The following is a 19,804-nucleotide window of genomic DNA, read 5'->3' on the forward strand; positions in this document are numbered from 1 at the left end:
CACTCAGGAAGTAGAGGAAGGAAGATCGGAGGCTCGGGGCCATCCTTAGCTATCTAGTGAGTTTGAGGGTAGCCTGGGCTACTTGAGGTCTTATCTGAAAAACAAAAACACTTCAAAAGCTGATGGCTAACTCTAGTTCTGGAAAACCGGCTGGGGACCAGATGGGAGCACAGCAGTGGCCTCCTGACTGTCCCTCTCCCTTGGGTCACAGCCACACAGAGCTGGGGTGGGGAGTCTCTTTGAACGGAGGAGGAGCTCATTAGTGCTGAGCTCGTGTGGAGCCATGCTGGCTCTACCCCACGTGGCTGGGCTGGAGAAGGGGGTGTGTCCTTTGGGTGATGCTCTTTTTCAGCCCCCTCTCAGGCGTCATTATGTAGGACAGGACTGACCACATGGCCGCCTCAGCTTGGCCCAGGCTGAGGTCCTGTTGTCTAACCACCTGCCCCAGCAACAGTCTGAGGGTGGGGTGCTCTTCTTCCCCAAAGCGGGCCATCTGCTGAGTACCTCGCACAGAGGCCTCCTGCCTGGCCATCTGCCTAGCCTCTGAGAGTAACCTCATTGTGGCTCACTGCAGGCGTGCCCAAGCACTTGAGACTCTGGTCTTTGTCCCATTGCAGCCCTTGTTGGGAGGGGCTCCCCTCACAGATGTCTTTAAGCTCCTTTGCAGCGGTGGTCCTGAGGGGGAGGGGGAGGGGCAGGGAAGGGAGAGGCGGGGGGGGGGGGGGGTTGCCTTTGCTAGCAGGGAACTCGATGCTCATTTTCAGACTTTCCCAGCAGGCCTAACTCTCCTCACCTACAGCTTTCACTGGATGCTCTCAGCTCTGACTAGGCTCACACCGCCCTCCTCTCTCCACATCCTTCCTCTGCCAGGTGGTGGTGTAGCATCTTCCTTTTGCCTTGGCGGAGGTGGTTCTCGGCTTCCTTATCATCTGGCTCTGAGCATTTTTAGTTACACTTTGACAGCATGGCTAAATGCCACTTGACAAGATAGCCACCAATGTGTCTCCTCCTCTGGCCTTTGAGAGTGTGACAGAGTAGGGAGGGATATGCTTGGTTTGCTTGGTTGAGTGTTTCTGTACACATCTTGCTGCTTGTCTTTCTTCTGGGATGTTTTTCTCTAACAGGGAGTGAGGGCTTTGCTCTGTGTACCTGGAAGATGGGGGAGGAGGGGGAGGGAGGGGAGGGGGAGGAGGAGGATGGGGGAAGGAGGGAGAGGGGGAGGGGGAGGATAGTGGGGGAGGAGGGAGAGGGGGAGGAGGAGGATGGGGGAGGAGGGGGAGGAGGAGGATGGGGGAGGAGGGAGAGGGGGAGGAGGATGGGGGAGGAGGGAGAGGGGGAGGAGGGAGATGGGAGGAGGGAGAGGAGGGGGAGGGGGGAGGAGGGTGAGGGGGAAGAGGAAGATGGGAGGAGGGAGAGGGGGGAGGAGGATGGGGGAAGAGGAAGAGGGGGAGGAGGAGGGTGGGGGAGGAGGGAGAGGGGGAGGAGGTAGGGGGAGGAGGAGGGTGGGGGAGGAGGGAGACGGGGAGGAGGAAGATGGGGGAGGAGGAAAATGGGGGAGGAGGATGGGGGAAGAGGAAGAGGAGGAAGGGGAAGGGTTGGGGAAGAAAGTTGTAGGGAGTAATTTCCTTCAAGAAACCAAGTTAGGTAGATGTGCCGAAGGCAACTGGGCAAGAGAATGGGCCAGGGACTGAGGGAGGTGCTTTTAGGAATGTTCTAGGCATTTCTGAATGTTTCTAAGGCTAGTGGCACAAGAGATAAACTATCCCATGACCCACCTGCCATTAGAGGGTGCTGCTCCCATAGGCCAGCTCTGTTCAGACCTGTCAGTAACCACAGAAATACTATCTTCAGTCTTCCTGCATGTGACGTATCCTCAAGCTGGTAGGATAGGCTTATTAACCTGCCTCCCTCCCTCCTTCCCTCTCTCTGTGTCCCTTTCTCCTTCCCTCCCTCCTCCCTCCCTCCCTCCCTCCATGTTCATTTGGGCACGATTTCTCCTTCCAGGCACTGTTGTAGGCGTTGTTCTCTATACTGGCAGAGAACTTCGGAGTGTCATGAATACTTCCGATCCCAGAAGTAAGGTATGTGGGACTCTGTGCTGACCCACACTGATGGTGGGAACTGGTGGGGAGGGACCAAGTTCAAAATGTGCCTTCCACTAGCTGATTGTCAGATGCATATGTGTGTGTTTGTGTGTGTGCTTTTGAACATGTGTGTCAGCACACAGCACATCTTTTACCTTGTTCTCCTCTTACATATGTGACCCTCCCATTTCGCTTCCGCCTCTGTCTTTTCCGTCAGAGTGTTGCAAGCTAGGCATGGTGGTACAAGCCCATTACCCTGGCATTCCCAAGGTGGAGATGGGCAGGTTGGGAGTTCAGGGCTATCATTGGCTAGAGAGCATTCAAGCCAACCTGTGTTACAAGAGGCAAGACTTTGTTTATAAAACAAAACAGCATGCCGTGAAAAGGTTTGCCTCATTGGTGTGCACAAATGGATTATGTTCCCCGGCCTCCAGTCCAGTTCATTCTTACACCTGCTGACTGAGCCTTTGCCGAGCCATATTTTTATGACATTACGGATTTGGTGACTTTGTTGCCTTTTGAGACACATAATAGCAAACACAGTTTCCTTTTGTTTGGAAGCCTGGGCTTTGTGCGTGCTAGACCAGTGCTCTGCATCCCAGTTATATCCCAGCCCCCAAGGCAGTTAGTGATGGCGTTCTTTAAGCTGGCTCGTGGAGTCAGACTTCCTCTCTCCATCCAGGCTATGGGCTGCATCATGATCCACTGCGCCCTGTGCTTTGTCCGCAGATTGGCCTGTTTGACCTGGAGGTGAACTGCCTCACCAAGATCCTGTTCGGCGCACTGGTGGTGGTGTCGCTGGTCATGGTGGCCCTGCAGCACTTCGCCGGCCGCTGGTACCTGCAGATCATCCGCTTCCTGCTCCTCTTTTCCAATATCATTCCCATCAGGTGAGCCGGAGCGGGCGGGGCAGCATGCTGAGCATGGGCTGGGGGCGGGCGAGGTCCCAGGCACTGTGATCACCCCCTCAGTGGTCTCACCTGTCCCAGGACCAGTAATGAAAGGAAACGCTTCCCTTCCTGTGCTGAGCGGCTGTGCAGACTTGGCAGTCTCCTGCTTCTGTGCGGGGTTCTGACTGCAGGTGCACAGTCAGACGTGCAGCGGTCTGTGTGCTTTAGAGGTGCCCCGATAGCCCCTTGCTCCGTTTCTTCCCTAGCTTGCGTGTGAACTTGGACATGGGCAAGATCGTGTACAGCTGGGTGATTCGAAGGGATTCCAAAATCCCTGGGACTGTGGTTCGCTCCAGCACGATTCCTGAACAGCTGGGGAGGATTTCTTACCTGCTCACAGATAAGACAGGTGAACACCCTTCCAGGGCAGAGGAGCTGGGTGGGTGGGATTCCAGTCCTCTTTAGAGGTGGGAGAGCCGTCTTCCTCCCTCACTACTGGACAAAGAGGGAGTGTTTGGTGCCAGTGGTGACGTCAGCAGACACTTGCATGGGACAGCAGGTGCAAAGCGTGCTCCTCATTTCATTCATGTTTGCACCCTGTGAGTCAAAAAGGATTTTACAGGCACAGAAGGTTGAAGTGTCTGTCAGAGGCACAGAGTTGGCCATGGGGCGGGGGTTGAGAGACTGGGAGGGGGCTGGGTGGGGGGGGGCTGACTCAGGCAGCCTAGCCATAACACTGATCTCTGTTTTAACCCCTGCCAGGCTCTGAGCTCACCCCTGGTGGGGGAAAATCAAGGATTGGGGATGGGAGACCCGGCTGTGTGCCTTTCTGTTTGGTGGCTGCAGCGTGTGGGGTGCCAGCACAAGGATGTTGGTGGTTGACTATACTTGGTGCTTTTGTTCCTGTGACAAAATAAACAAGAACACAAACTCAAAGGAGAAAGGCTTTAGATGCTTGTGGCCAAAGCATCTGTTAATAATTTGTCTCAGAGTTGTTATTCTGGGAGCAAGGCTGGGAAGGAAAAGTGGATTATTATTATTATTTTATTTTTTTAGAGGCTTCATTTCTGTTTCTGTGACAGATGCTGATAAAAAGCAACTTAGGGGAGAAAGGGTTCGATCAGTTCACAGTTTCAGGTCACAGCCTCAGGCAGGGAAGCCCAAGGCAGGCACTTCTAAGCAGCTGGTCATTGCACATCCGCATTGAGAATACATACGCATGTTTATCTTCTCCTTGCCTAGGGAATGGTGCTTCCCATAGTGGGTTGGTTCCTCCTGTGTCATTTAGTAATCAATACAGTCCCCTCAGACATAGCCATGGGCCATTCCGATCTAGATAATAACTTAGCAAGACTCTCTTCCCAGGTGATTCTAGATTGTATCAAGTTGACAGATGAAGTATACCAGGTGGAGAAGCCCCCTCCCCTCCCCCCTCCCCATTCCAATTCAGTGTTAACTCAGCAGCGGATAATCCATTGATGAAGTTAGTGCCCTCCTGACCAGTCACCCCTCCATGGTGCCACCAGTTAGGGACGACCCCCCCTACAGTTGAGCCTTTGGGGTCATTTTATTTCTGACCTATAACAATAGTCAAGTAAGCCAGAGGCAGAATTCAGCAAGGGGAGAAATGGAAAGGCTCCAGACGTCAGCTCCAGGCCCCCAGAGCAGTGTCTGTGAGGCTGGCTTGGGGGTCATGTGTGTCTGCTCATCTGTGGGTGTCTTTTCCTGCTCAGTCCAGGCTGCTGGGCCCCGAGTGACAGCCCCAGGCAATTAGTACTGTCTTCTCCCCATGAAACTAGGATGTTCTTTTCAAAAGAAGACTAGGTCCCTCTCCTGTCTCTGCCATGAGGAAAGCACGTGATGCTGGCTCTCAGAGAGAGGAAGGAATGCATGTGTCTCTCGTGCCCTAGGAACCCTGACCCAGAACGAGATGGTGTTCAAGCGGCTGCACCTGGGTACGGTGGCCTACGGCCTGGACTCCATGGACGAGGTGCAGAGTCACATCTTCAGCATTTATACCCAGGTAAAGCTTTGCTCTCAGCACTCCAGCCAATGGCTGTAGATTTTAATTTTAGTCCAGACTAGCCACAGATTCACTATGTAAACACGGGTGCCCTTGGTTGCCTTGGCTGCCCAAGCACTGGGATTACAGGTCTGTACTTCCACATCTGGTTTATGTGGTATTGGGGAATCCAACCCAGGACTTTGTGTGTGCTAGACAAGCGGTCTACCAACTGAGCTATAGGCTCAGATGACTTTGTATGTATGTATGTATGTATGTATGTATGTATGTATGTATGTATGTATGGTTTGTTTTTGAGATAGGGTCTTACTATGTAGACCAGGCTGGCCTTGAGCTCAGAAATCTGCTTGCCTTTTCCTCCATCTTGAAGGTACAAATTCGGTGAGTTTTAGTCACCAGAACTGGCTAATTGTGGCATGTCTGGTGTTCCTCGGACCTTGTACTGCTTACTTTGTTTATTGTTTGTTTAGAAAGGGTCTCACTGTACCCCTGGATGCCAACAACTCTCAGTGTAGACCAGGCTAGTTTTGAGCTTGCTGTGATCCCCCTGACGCTGCCTTCCCATCATGTTTTTGGTTTTGTTTCTTTCTTCATGTGGCTTTTTGGGACCAGGCCACATACATGGAGCCTCCTCCACCTTCTTAGTCTCTAAGGGTGGCATTTATAGCCCCAAACCAGATAATGTGAGTAAGAGCTAGAAGTCCTGGTTGTCACCCACACACCCGTGTCAGCAGGTGAACCCAGTGATCACACAGGGCAGAGCAGGCACTGCGAGCACAGCTGAATGAGGGTCGGCTCAGCCTCACTCCGGAGAGCTTTGGTGTGTAATCCGCGGGCCCCGGGGAAGTGTTCGTAGATGACACGTGGAGCTCAGGGAGAGAGACTAGTATGCCTTTGTATCACATTCCACCTAGACAAATTCACACGGCACGCTGTGTGTCTGACCTCTCCCTAAGACCTGTGAGCTTGACCCTAGGACCTCTGTGGAATTTACCAGATGGGAGTTGGTCAGGTGGGGTCCTTAACACATCCTTCCTACAGAAGGAGCCGGCATCCTACCTTTGTTTACCCTCTGCGTGTTCAATTGCAGACGGAGGTTTACAAGCGCCCGGGTGACCAGTGTAAAGAGTGTGATTGTAACTAAACGGACCTCGTAAAGAGAGTGGTGGTCCCAAACATTCCGGAAGAGAAACTCTAGATGATCACTAAAAGGCCAAACAGAAGAAAATGGCCAGTTCATTGTGAGGTAAAACTCCTACCAGGCTAGGGAGATAGGAGAAAGTCCCCCCTGGCTTGATTATTAATGCCATGACAAAAATTAACTTATAATCTAAAACCTGTACATCCAATGCTTTAAACTTCGTAAAAACATCCATGTGTCTTACGTTTTGAGCGGGGGCGTGAATAGCAGTCATAGATTTGCAGGCATTCATTCTGCTCTCTGGCCACATGTGAGCTCTGGGGACGGAACTCAGGTTTTCAGTCTTGGCAGCCACAGCTTTACTCGCCGAGCCATCTCACCAGCTTCTCCAATGTTTTAATATGCACAGATTTTAAATACATGCGTATATACATGTGAGTACACACACACACACACACACACACACACACACACATTTCTTCTTTTGTCTTTTTCCCTCTGTAGGATGACCAGGGAGTTTTCTCTGGGTTAAAAAGAACCTTTGCCTGTCCCTGTGTGTGTGTGTGCTGTGTCTGTTTCTCCCTTGATATTTTTTAAGCAAGAAGAAATGTGTCAGGGTTAAGGGGTCTGTGAGGCTGAGGTTTCTAATGAACATGGTCAGGTGAGTGAAACTCTGCCATATGGGGGTTTGCATCTGTCATAGACCTGGCAGAATGCTTGTCATCAGAGGCTCTGACACACACACACAAACACATACATGCACACTCACACACATATACACATAAACACACATATGACAAACACATACACCCATATATACACACACAAATACTCCAAATTCTATACCCAAACATACATCATAAGCACATACACTCACACACCATACACATGTACACAGACCTATATGCACACATAGCACATCATACAGACACACATATACACTCACCCGCCCAAACACACACTACAAACACATATACCCATATACACACACACACACACACAAATAAAGCTGTTCTCTGACATCCACACACATACTGTGACACGCACACTCATCTCTCCCTTCTCCAAAAAACAGACAGAAATAAAGATAATAAAAGTCTGATGTAGTGTAGGCTGGCCTCCAACTTACTTTTATCGGAGGATGACCTTGAACTCCTGAATGTTGGGCTTACAGGTGTGTGCTCCCACACCCGGCCAGTGTAACACTGGGGTTCAGTCTTAGGACTTCATGTGAAACTAGGCAAGTGCTCTACCCACTGAGCTTCACTCAGTTCCTCTAAGAGAGCCATTGGCTGAACAGTTGAAAGAGATAACCTCTGCCCTCCCGGTCATTTCTTCTCCCCGAAATGGAAATAGAGACATCCCTATCAAGAAGTGGAGAGGATGTTGGTGTAGGAAGGTAGGAAATGAAGGTGGCTTGTGTGATCTGCCGCCTTCCACACCTGATTGCTGGAGGCATGCTTCCCTGGTTGGGGATGGTGGCCTCTGTGGGATTCTGGCTGTCCTGGTTCTCTTGGCCTGGCTTGGGAGGTTCTCCCAGAGTACAAACCCCCACAACTGGTGGCCAGCCCTCGTCCCGAACAGCAGCAGAAGCCCTTGCCCCCGTGCAGCATTGCTACACCCACTGAGCTAGCCTGGCACCCGGAAATTTGATGAGTTTCCACTCTAGAAGTTGTCCCCAGAGATCGCCCAGCCCCTCGGCCCCTGCCTTCGGCTGTTCACACTCGCCAGCTCCAGCAGTTGCCTCACCAGAGGCTTCGCAGTTGACCCAGTCTGAAGTAATGATCCAGTCCAGGTGCTGAGGGGTGTGGGCAAAAATGAAAGCATGACTTGGCGGTGTTGTCACACACATTTACTAGGACGTAAATTACAGACCAGTAGAATGTCATCTCTACCAGAGGGAGCGTCTCTGTAAACCTCCAGTCCCCTGGATAATTTTAAAGTTAAAAATCTTCATAATTAAAAGCACTCGGCTAATGAGCTGTAGAAGCCGGAGTTTTGATCCCTCGCTCTAATTATTGTTACCATGTTGTGCCCTTTGACCTGGAAGTGCAGTTGGTGTGCTCTTGACACCAGAGGTTAACAGAGCAGGAAGCCAGAGCCCCCGTGTGTCCACACAGCGACCAGAATAACTTAGTAATTGTCTAATTATCCAAAGAGTCTAATAGCCACGACTAAAAATAGAATTAAAATTTAAACAAATGTCACCTTCTTGTTTTCCGGGCCATCTGTTCTTGGTGTGGACCAACCACGAGTCATGGGTGTTGCGCATCATACACAGTAAAGCCTCGCGTGGGTTTTCCATGCTGGGTGTACATGCTTTCAGTGGAACATGGAATCCTGGAGCCCCATAAGCATTTCTGGCTTCCTGTTTAGCTGTTACAGGTAACCCTTTGCCCAGAATGGCGGCTATGAGGTGCTCAGAGCCGCTGGTTTAATGTCCATTTGTGTGTGGTGTACATGCATGTGCACACGTGCCAGGGCACTTCAGAATTCTGTTCTCTGCCATCTGTATGTCCCAGGGATCAGGCCTCTGTCAAGCATCTTGCTGGACCTTAGTATTTAGTTTGCTTAGAAATGGAGGAAACTCCCCTCCCCCACCCCTTCCCCCACCCTATCTTCCCACCCCCCCTTCCCCCACCCTATTCTCCCACCCCCACCCTTGCATTAAGGATTATTTGTGTGCTTGTTATTTATTTGAGACTGGGTCTGATGTAGCCCAGGCTAGCCTCCTTGAACTTCTGACCCTTCTACCTCTACTTTTCCAGTGGCAGGAAGGCAGCTGTGTCATGCCATATTTTATGGGATAGTGAGGATGGAACTGAGGGCTTTGTGCATGCCGGGCAGACACCCAAGGCTTGTGCCATACCTCCAAGCAGAAGTAGATACTTGATTTTTTTTTTTTTTTCATTTGTACGGCAACACCTCTCCTGCCAGCTCTAGCTGCTGGGAATTCGATGGTGATTAACTCACACTGACAGCCTCTGTCCCTGGGGACCGGTGGGGAGAGTGCTACCATGTGAACAGGCCCGGTTCAAGCCACGGGAATGGCAAGCATGATCTGCTGTGGGGGTAAACAGGGCTGAGGGCGTTAGGGCCTTCAAGGGCCTCTCTGAGTTTACCTGCAAATGGAGACCTGTGCGGTGAGACTGGGCAAGCCACTCTTGCAGAATTCCAGAGGGGGATAGGGTTGCAGGCAGAGGGTATCAGACGGGCAGAGGCTCCAAGACAAGAGAGTCTCGGCAGTGAGTGGAGCAGGGTGGGAAGATGGTTGCTGGAGCCTGAGAGACCGGTCTTGGCCAGAGGATGAGGACTGAATGCTGAGTCATGTGGTTGTGTGTTGACATCAGTGTCTCCCTCAATCACTTCCCAACCTTGCTCGGTTGCTTTGTTGTTTTGTATCAGGGATTGAAACCAGGGTCATGGAGAAGCCAAGAGTCCTACGTGCTGAACAGCAGGAGGGAAACCCTCACCACCGTTACCGTAACATGTCCAGACCCCCTGTCTCTCTGCTCCTCTCCACAGCAATCCCAGGACCCACCAGCTCAGAAGGGCCCCACGGTCACTACCAAGGTACGAAGGACCATGAGCAGCCGCGTCCATGAGGCTGTGAAGGCCATTGCGCTCTGCCACAACGTGACACCCGTGTATGAGTCCAACGGTGTGACCGACCAGGCGGAGGCTGAGAAGCAGTTTGAGGACTCGTGCCGAGTGTACCAGGCGTCTAGCCCAGATGAGGTAACCTGGCTGGGGAGGGGCTCAGTCATGCCATTTCCTTCATCCCTGAACTTTAGACACAGGTCTGTGTGGCCCTGTTTGTCCATGTTCACTCTAGGCCTGGCCTTCTCCAGTCCCTCCTTCTGACTACAGAAATGGTTTTTGGCTTTGGGGAGAGTGTCTCATGTAGCTTGAGGTTGGTGTGGCTTCAAGGCACCAGGCCTCTGTGGACCATGGTGACTAGGATATAGTACCGTGTAAGCCTTTTCCGAGCCACAGGTCAAGAGGTCCCTTTCAGACATGTCACTTTCTCCCTGGGGAAGATCCTCTTCCTTGTAATCTGTGGGGTACCGTGGGGTAGCTCAACCCAAAAAGCCTTGCTTGTCAGTGACCAGTGATACTCAAAACAAGCGTTTTAGGAGAAATGTGGCTGCTCTCAACTTGTGCAAGTGGGACCCTGTGCAAGCAGCGGGGGTAGATGGGGAGGCGGGGCCGGGCTCTGCACCACTGTCGTGATGACATCATTGTTTCCTCAGTGCATCGGGTCCAGTCCTTTGTGCTTTGTTGTCTTTCAGGACGACATTGGGACCCTCCAGGGTTTGGGCAGTGAGAAAGGACGGTATTTTTTCTTGGTAGCTTGTGACCCGGGACCAGGACCATGTGTGGGCGTGTGATGACATCGGTGTTTGAGGTGACTGGCACTGGCACAGTGTGTCTGCTTGGCCAGCCGTGGGAGTGTCAGGTCCAGCCTGCCAGCTTCCTGTCTGCTGAGGGCCGCTGTGCCTGTTTCAGGGCTGTGGGAGGGTCTTGTGAGGTGATCGAGGTACCTGTTCCTCTAAGTGGGATTCACATTGTCTTGTTTCTCCATCTTGTCTCTGGAGCCCTCTACAGTCTGGGAGGATCTAATACACACACACACACACACACACACACACACACACACACACACGCATGCACACCTATACGCACATACACACGTGCGCGCACACACACACACACACAAAGGCACAGGGCAGGGAAACTTTGTATGGCTCTTTATTAATTTGTTAGTTTTAAATGTAAAAGTCCTGTTAGAGAAAACGGTTGAGTGTCAGTCCCAGTCTCACACAGTACTGTAGACGGTCACCTCGTGAACACCTCGTGAACACCTCGTGAACAGCAGCTCATTTCTCCAGAGGCTGTGGCTGTAGGGCAGAGTGCCCGCAGTTCTGCTGCCTGGTGGGCTTCCCTTCTGGTTCCCACCAGATCATCTTGTCGCTGTCTCCCATAGCAGAGGGACGTTTTCCCGGGTCCCCTCTCTCAGTCCCCACCTCACCTCCAGAGCCCACTGCACTGGAAATTAGGCTCATGTACCCACACGATTATTCTTCAGCCCAGAATCATCCGGTCCAACACTTGATGAGGGTTTTTCAAAGACTCACCGTTGGAATCTTTGAAAGGTGAAAATGAGGGCTGGCCGTGTGGCTCAGTAGATAGGGTGTCTGTGGGTAAAAACCAAATCTAGAGCTTCAGGTCAGCAGTTCCCATCTCCCAGCCTCAGGATGGTACACCCTTTGCTAGCCCAGTCAGTGGTCAGACTCGGAGGAGGACCGGACAGGAGGGTGTAACTGTGAGATAAGATGTATTGGCTGCACCTGTTTGTGGCCAAGCTTTGTATTTAAATAGTAAACAGACAAAAAAGAAATGAACTTGAAACTTATTTGTCATCTTAAAAATAAAGCACAAAGTTAAAAAAACAAAAGATAGGGTGTTTGCCTCCCATGCACAAGGCCCTGGGTTCTGTCCCCAGTACTAAAAGAAACAAATATAATGGTGCATGTTTATAATCCCAGCAGGTGGGAGGTAGAGGCAATGTCCAAGGCTGCTGTTTGAAGCTAGCCTGAACTACATAAGACCTTGTCTTTCCCCTCCCCCCTTCAAAAAAAAAAAAAAAGGTGAGTGTGGAACGTCACTGTTTAAGTTGAAAGCTGTGCAGCCCTGGCTTGCTAAGAGCATTTCTCAGAACAGGGTTGACTCATAAGAGTGACTCCTAGCTGATTTCAAGTTCAGTTCATCCCTACAGACGGAAACCGAGACATCTAAGTCAAGATGTCTAAAGATAGGATTAAATTCTCTTAGTAAAAATTTAATGTGTGTGGGTGTTTGCTTCCAAGCATGCCCACATCATATATGTGTGATGCCCAAGGAGGCCGGAAGTGGGCTTCTTATCTCCTGAAACTGGAGTTACAGATGGTCCTGCGCTGCCACGTGAATGCCGGGATTCGAACTTGGTTCAAGTTCTCTTGACCACTGAGCCATTTCTTTCCATCCCTGAGGGTAGGAGCTTGCGAATTGAGAACTCCCTTGCTTGAAATTACTTATTTCTAGAGGCTTTGAGGAGGTAGAAAGGGACCTCAGACTTGAGGTTCAGCATGATCCATCCACCTTGGGGACGAACAGGGTCAGCCAGGGTGACACCCAGGCAGTGTGGAACAGACCTGGAAGAAAGAACAGGAAGGCCCCGTGGGGCGGGCTGGAGGTGGGCTGCGCTGCCTGGGGTCCTCTGGAGAACCAACTCAGGAATTAACATTAGTTTGACTCTAAGCCCCGGTGCATCTTCATATGGTACTGCAAACCAGTATGAACTCAGGAAACCATACTTTGAACTTTGACCTCCCCTGAGCCATCTTGTGTGATCCGATCATGTCTCCATGGGACACTTGTTGGGGTACAACTGCCAGACACCCCACAATTCTAAGCAAGACAACAGGTACTTCACAGCACACCATCTGGCTGAGCCAAAGGATTTCAGTGGGGTTTTGCGCCTGATAAAATTTCCCTTTAGGGTGTTATGACTGGTTTCTCTTATTTCCAGCGGGCGACCAAGTGTCCAGCCGGTGACTCTGTGTCTCCTTTCCCAGTTTAACCACAGTTACCAAGTCAACCCTTTCCAAAGATGTGTCCCCTTAAGACTAAGTTTTATGAGAAGCAAGTCGCCTTTCTTCCTCACTGCCAGAATCTCATGCAGCCCAAGGTCACCTCAGGAGGTTGGCCCTGAACCTCTGATCCTCCTGTCCCCAATTCCTGAGTGCTGCGATTACAGGCTTGCCCGCCATGCCTGGCTTATGACGTGCCAGAGCTCAAGCCCAAGGCGTCTTGCATTCGGGGGGCCCACCCTCTGCAAGCCGGGCCACCTCCAGCCCTGGTCTTTGCATCCTTGCCTGTGTCTTGCCTGCAGGTGAGTGGCCCTGTCACAGCGGGGTTCTGCAGACCAGACCAGTGTCTGACAGATCTCAGACTTCAGATCAGGCTGTAGGGCAGCCCTGGCTCCTGTCTGATCTGGTCACCAATGCACTTCCTCCAGGCTGTGTCAGGGCTCCCCTGGGGAGCAGAGCTAGATACATTTATATGCAAAGGGGATTTGTTGGAATGTCTTGAAGGTTCCGCTCCATTCAGGCCAGCTGGCTGTCTACCCACTGAAGGTCCAAGAACCCCATAATTGTTCAGTCCACTCGACTGAGTATCTCAGCTGGTCTTCAGTAGATACCGGGGTCCTGAAGATGTAGGCTTTAATGCAGGAAGGAATGAACTTTGCCGTTAAGAGCAAGGGCAAGCCAGCAAAGAGAGCAAGCTTCCTCTGCTGTGTCCTTATATTGGCTGCCAGCAGAAGGTGTGGTCCAGATAAAAGGTGGATTTTCCCACCTTGAAAGACCCAGATTAGAAGTGAGTCTTCCCGGCTGGAGCGATGGCTCAGTGGGTAAGTGAGTTCAATTCCCAGCAACCAGCCACATGGTGGCTCACAACCATCTGTAATGGGATCTGATGCCATCTTCTGGTGTGTCTGAAGATAGGGAGGGACATTGCACTCACACATAAATAAATAGGTCTTTTTTTAAAAAGGAAGTCTTTCCATTTTAAATGATTTAATTAAGAAAAATTATTAGTCTCTCAGCTAGGTAGGGGGCACACACCTTTAATCCCAGCATTTGGGAAACAGAGGCAGGTGGATCTCTGTGAGTTTGAAGCCAGTCTGGTCTACAGAGTGAGTTTCAGGACAGTCAGGGCTATATATAGAGAGACTTTGTTTTAAAAAACATGAATGAATGAATGAATGAATGAATGAATGAATGAATTTCTCACAGCTGTGCCCAGCTGCTTGGGTTTGGCTAATTCCAGATGTTGACAGCTGAGAATAGCTGTCATGCTGTACCTTCCGATGGCTGCTGGTTCCTTCCCCTGTTCTAGAGTCTCCAGTGTCAGCGGAGCCCAGTCCTGGGCCACAGTCTGAAAAGCTCCCTTGTGGGTTGCCTAGAAAGACCGAAATCTTACACTGAATCTCACCTGTACCGTCTGCATCCCCGGAAATGGACATTTCTGGGACATTCTCTCAGCCTCAGAGACCAACTTTCAAGTCATGGCAGTGTGTCCCAGTGACACAGTGATGTGATTGAGGAAGGGCTCCTGCCTGGCCCGGGACCGGCATTCTCCCTTAGGCCTCCTATGAGTCTCTTAGGGTGGGTCTGGCCTGCCCGAGGCTCAGGGAGACTGGCATGGCCCTGCACAACTCACATGCCCTGGACCTTGGACCCAGACAAGATACAGGTTGCCTTCTGGCCTGGTTCTTGCCACTTCCCCTTCACTTGTGGGCAGTTCCTTGAAGTTTTGGGAGTCTGTGTTCCTGGCTGGTGGATGGTCTCCCTGGCTCTGTCCTAGGGTGGGGGCTGTGCTATGCATGTAATCACCAGAGGGGTCTCTGGGCTGGAACTCCAGGCTCCCAGTAGTGTCTCCTTCCAACTCGAGGTAGCCACAAATGCTCCAGGTTGTTGCAAGCTTCTTCCTTTCCCAATCCCCATTAAGGGGGAGGGGTGTTGAATCACCCACTAAAGACTAGAACGTGTCTAATGGACATTGTACCCAGCTAAAGGAGAGCCAGGGGTGAAGAGCCCCCAGCGTCCTGCCCTTTCTTGCCATATGGGTAGCAGGCTTGGTGCAAAGCCTTCCAGAGATAACTGTGGTTACAGGGTCCAGGGCAGTGTCTGCCAGACCAGATGAGCCCCTTCTGCCTCCATCCCTCCTCCTTCTCCTCCTGTGTTCATGCGCGGGGTGTCTGACCTTCCATGCCCTGTTATTTCCAGGTGGCTCTGGTCCAGTGGACAGAAAGTGTGGGGCTAACACTGGTGGGTCGAGACCAGTCCTCCATGCAGCTGAGGACCCCTGGTGACCAGATCCTGAACCTCACCATCCTGCAAGTTTTCCCCTTCACCTATGAGAGCAAGCGGATGGGCATCATCGTGCGGGTGAGTCCTCTCCGGCCCCTCAGCATCCTCTTCTGCCTTGAGTGCACATCAGGGGCTCTCAAGAGTGCACATCTTGCTGGGGGCCACATTTCTGACACGCAGGCTAGTTGGGGAGTGTGATTCCCTGCATGGGAAGAAAACAAGCTCTTTGGGGGGAACACAGAAGTTCAGCCAGCAGTCTGTGGCGCGCCTGGCTTTGAAGCACCTAGTGTGTGCATCTGGAGCTCTCTGTAAAGACACCGCATTCCCAGTCATAGAAAACGTGCGCTTGAATTAGCAGATATGAATGAACAGGCATCAGGGAGGCGCACTGTGTGTGTGTGTGTGTGTAACAGTCAGAGGACAACTTGCAGGAGTTGTCTTTCCAACCACGTGGATCCCAGGACTCAAGTTCACACTGTCAGACTTAGCAGCAAGCCCCTTAACCTGCTGAGCCAGCTTGTTGGTCCTCACAGTTTTCCTTTCCTCTTTCTTTGTGTATTTTGGTTATGTGGGAGTTTAGTGTCTCGCACATACTAAGCAAGTCAAACTCCTAGTCCCTATCTCTCCCCTCCCCCTCCCTCTTTCTCTCCCTACCCCCACCGCCCCTCCTGCTTCTCTCGGAACTCAGGTCCTCTGGAAAGAGCAGGAGTTGTGCTTCCAGCCTGCCTCTTGGATTTCTTAGAGAAAACTCACACTGGGGTTCATATCTGCAGCTCTGTGCTTGGGAGGCTGTAGCGGGAGGTCACTGTAAATTCAGGGCTAGCCTGTGCCGTACAGGGTGAGACCTTGCCTCCAAATAACAAAGACAAAGAAAAAAAAATCACAAAGCATAAAATAACCAATAAAAACATAACCATTGGGGCTGGGGAGGTGGCTCGGTGGTTAAGAGCACTGACTGCTCTTCCAGAGGTCCTGAGTTCAAATTCCAGCACCCACATGGTGGCTTCAAGCATCTATAACTAACTCCAGTTCCAGGAACCCAGCGCCGCCTTCTGGCTTCTGGGCACATTGCATGCATATGCTGTACAGACATACAAGATGGCAAAGCACCCACACAGATAAATATAAATAAGAAATCTTTAAAAAAGAATGAAACCCTACAACTGTCAAGCAGCCTCACTGTTCTAGCTCCTGGCCACCACTGTTCTGCTTCCTGCCCCTGTGGATTTACCTGTTTCGACACCTGCTATGAAAGGAATTGTGTAGTGTCTCGTCTGGAGGTGTTGACCGTATTCTTTACACAGAATATCCGTGACCAGCTGCAACATTTGTGTTAGGTGTTGCGCTAGCTGAGGGACGATCCCCAAACAGGACTGCGAAATTCGCCTACACTTCCTACACACAGCAGCCCTAAGGCAATTTTAGACGTCATTTTCAGTGTCATTTTACTTTGACCACTTGCTGAGTCTGGCGTGGCGTCCTCTGCTCGCGGTGTTTTTTGTTGACCTACAGAGAATCCTGAGGCCTGGGGCTGGGGGCTGGCTCAGTAGGTGAAGTGCTTGCTGTGCAGAGACCCAAGTTTGATCCCCACAGCCCCTGTGAAAAGGCCAGGCGTGGTGGTGTATGCCTGCAGTGTGCCCGTGTGAGGGAGGCAGAGGCAGGTGCATCTCGGGAGGGCTTGTGGCCAGACGGGCAGTCAGCAGTGGGAGAAAGGCCATCGGCATCTGGCAGGAGTGGTGGCTGTTAGGGTGGTACTAACAGTGAGGTGATCATGGTGAGGGGACCAACAGTAACAGTCACAGGTAGCAGCTAGGCAGGTCTGGTGCCGTGTTGGGGGCTGCCCTCCAGGATTGGCATAAGCTGCCTGGAGCTCACAAGTTAGTTGTGTGATTTGCATCCGACAGAGGAGGAAGCCGAGACATAGTTCACACAGGGTCATGGGTCAGAGTTAATCAGCCCCAGGTTGCCAGGGTCCCAAGTGTATGCCAGGCCTTAGGGACAGGAAGGACGTGGAGAAGCCCATAACCCTCAGTCTGGGTTGGGGTGCTATATTAACTATATATGCTACTAGATTTTCCCACGGGTGAATTAAAAGCACAACACTTATGTTCTCTAACATTTTCCACGGGCCGGGAATCTGGGTATAGCTTGAGGGGAAAGGAGGCTCCTCTCACGTGTCTCAAAGGCTGGCCTCCTGGGACAAGGCTCACTTACCTACAGTTTCAGTGGGCTGCAGGATGGGCCTTCGTTCTTTGCTGACCGTTACACCGAGGCCGCCATCAGCCACTGCTCTGTGGGCCTCTCCCGGGGTTAGCATCCTGTCAGCTGGCTTCACCCTAGTGAGACTGTGAGCAATCTGGAAGCCACCTCAGGAACCAGCCTCAAGGAGACTGCCCACCATTAGCCTCGCTCTCTTGATGAGAGTGAGTTGTGGGTCTAAGCATATCTCCAGGGGGCTGGGGACAGGGCTGCTTCTGTCCAGGGGCTATGCAGTGGCTCTGTGAACCCATTGACAAGTTGTGGGTGTGCTCTGAAACATTTTGTCTGAGCTGACTTAGATCCCAGATGCCAGTTGGGACTTTGTGACCCTGCGGGACACATGTCCTTGGCAAATGTCAGGCAGGGCGGCTCCCTCCCACACAGCTGTAGATTTTCCTAGGGCTGCACCTGGCCTGACCCTTGGGTCTCCAGGACACATCTGAGCTCGGGGATATCAGCGACTGAATCCCTTGGGAGGGTGTTTCCCGGAGTTAGTCAGCGCTGTCCACGGTTACTCTCACTTGGTTCCAGCCAGTATTTTTCAAGTTCTAAGGGCTGTGGACTCTGCTGAGGTCATTTGAGACTTGACTCATCAGATAGTCAGTCCCCAACGTCCCACTCTGAGAATAAGCGGAGCCTCACACACCGCCCTTCCTTTAGCTGTGACGGAATCTCATTTCCAGACACGCATCATACTTTGTGAGCAGTGGCCATGTCTTCCCACGCAGAGTGCAAAGTCCCGCTGGCTTTCCAAGTCTGCTTTTCCTTGAGGATAGCACACCCCTCACCCTGCCTAGATCCTCCTCCCCCTCATCTTAATCAACCTTCAGTTTTTAAAAGACTCAGCCTTCACAGTTAAGGGTCTTTAAAAGAAGGGAAGTCAAGCCAGGCATGATTCACACCAGCAATCAGAGGTGCTTCAGAGGCTGGGGCAGGAGGATTGCCATGAGTTGGGGGCTAGTGATTTACCATACCAAGGGCTTTCATTTCAGTCTTTTTTCTAAGCATATGTAAATATCCATATACATTTAATAAACTTAGCCTCTAACTTTATCTCAAGCTAGCTTACTGTCTCCTCACTAAAATTGTGTGTGTGTGTGTGTGTGTGTGTGTGTGTGTGTATACACATGCAGTAGAAGTTTTATTACGTCATTAAGACACTGTTGGCTGATTTTAAAGTGTACATGGAGTTCTGATGGGATAATACCACTCTATCTCATTCACTTCTTTCAATTAAAAAAATTACATGAATGTGTGCACATTCTAGATCTTTTCCATATCTTAAAAATTTGTTTTAAAAAATTTCATTTTATGTATGTGAGTACACTGTAGCTGTCTTCAGACACACCAGAAGAGGGCATCAGATCCCATTGCATATGGTTGTGAGCCACCATGTGGTCACTGGGAATTAAACTCAGGACCTCTGGAAGAGCAGTCTTAATGGCTGAGCCATCTCTCCAGCCCCATCTTCTCCATTTAAAAAAAAAGATTTCTTTTATTCTATAAGAGTGTTTTGCTTGTAAGTATGCAATGTATACAACATGCCTGGTGTTCTTGGAGCTTATAAGAGGGTGTTAGAGTTAACGATGGTTGTGAGCAACCATGAGGATGCTGGGAATTGAATCAGGGTCCTCTGGAAGAGCAAGCAGCGCTCTGGAGCCATCTCTTCAGCCTATGTGTTCTAGATTACTAACCGTGAATGTTGGTTCTTTTACTGCATGGCATGCATGTGAAGGTCAGAAGATAATTTGTGGGCATTGGCTTTCTCTTTCCACCATGGGGCCCTAGGGGTCAGACTCATCAGCCTTGGTAGCAAGTGTCTTTACCCACAGAGCCACTTGCTGGTCCCCACTTCTCCTTCTTCTGAATAGGCTGTTTCTCATTTTTGGTTATTAGTAATAATACTGGGAGCATATGTCTTCTCAAGGATGCCTTAGCATTTGGAAAATACCTGCTAGTGAGCTAATTTCCCACCCCTGCCTGCCTGTCCCTCCATTTCTGGCTTTGGGATGGCGTCTTCACTGTACCGACCACACCATGCTTGCTTGCCCAGTTCAGTGACTCCCGCTGTAGTGACATTTGAAATTTGCGACTTATAGCTCTCACAACCCAAGAGTGGGGATGGTATTAGCACCTAGTGGCTCCTGTGTGTGTGTTGTATAGAACCTGAGAATTTATTTACTGTACTGTAATGGGCCCTGTCACATGCCCGTGACTGTTCCCGTGTCTTCTGGACAGGTTCTATTCAGTTTTTTTTTTTCCCTCCCCGGTGGGAGGAGGCATTGGAGACAAAAACTGCTGGATTCCTGGCTGGCCTTGCAGACCCAGCAACCCTCCTGTGTCAACCTCCCACCTCCCAGAGCTAGGATCACAGGCATGAGCTACTGCCTCTGACTGGTTGGCGATTACCTGCTCATCCAGTACTTTGTGTCCAGCCTTTCAGGCTGGTGTGAGAAACTCAGAGTGCCCACAGCCTGTTCCCACTGTCCTCC

At 51.1% G+C, this 19,804-nt stretch overlaps 1 protein-coding gene across 2 annotated transcripts in view; it reads left to right on the top strand.

Moving 5' to 3' along the window:
* The window catches only part of ATP9A (ATPase phospholipid transporting 9A (putative)), a 96,964-nt gene that overhangs the window by 55,102 nt on the left and 22,058 nt on the right, over nt 1-19,804 (top strand). For both annotated transcript variants that reach the window (XM_080924919.1, XM_080924920.1), the window contains exons 10-15: nt 2,005-2,081; nt 2,814-2,974; nt 3,241-3,383; nt 4,885-4,997; nt 9,664-9,876; nt 14,970-15,131. In XM_080924919.1, coding sequence (XP_080781045.1) covers nt 2,005-2,081; nt 2,814-2,974; nt 3,241-3,383; nt 4,885-4,997; nt 9,664-9,876; nt 14,970-15,131 — 869 coding nt within the window. The remainder of the gene's footprint in view (nt 1-2,004; nt 2,082-2,813; nt 2,975-3,240; nt 3,384-4,884; nt 4,998-9,663; nt 9,877-14,969; nt 15,132-19,804) is intronic.

The sequence above is a fragment of the Micromys minutus genome, assembly GCF_963924665.1.
Source record: "Micromys minutus genome assembly, chromosome: 11".
Classification (NCBI taxonomy): Eukaryota; Metazoa; Chordata; class Mammalia; order Rodentia; family Muridae; genus Micromys; species Micromys minutus.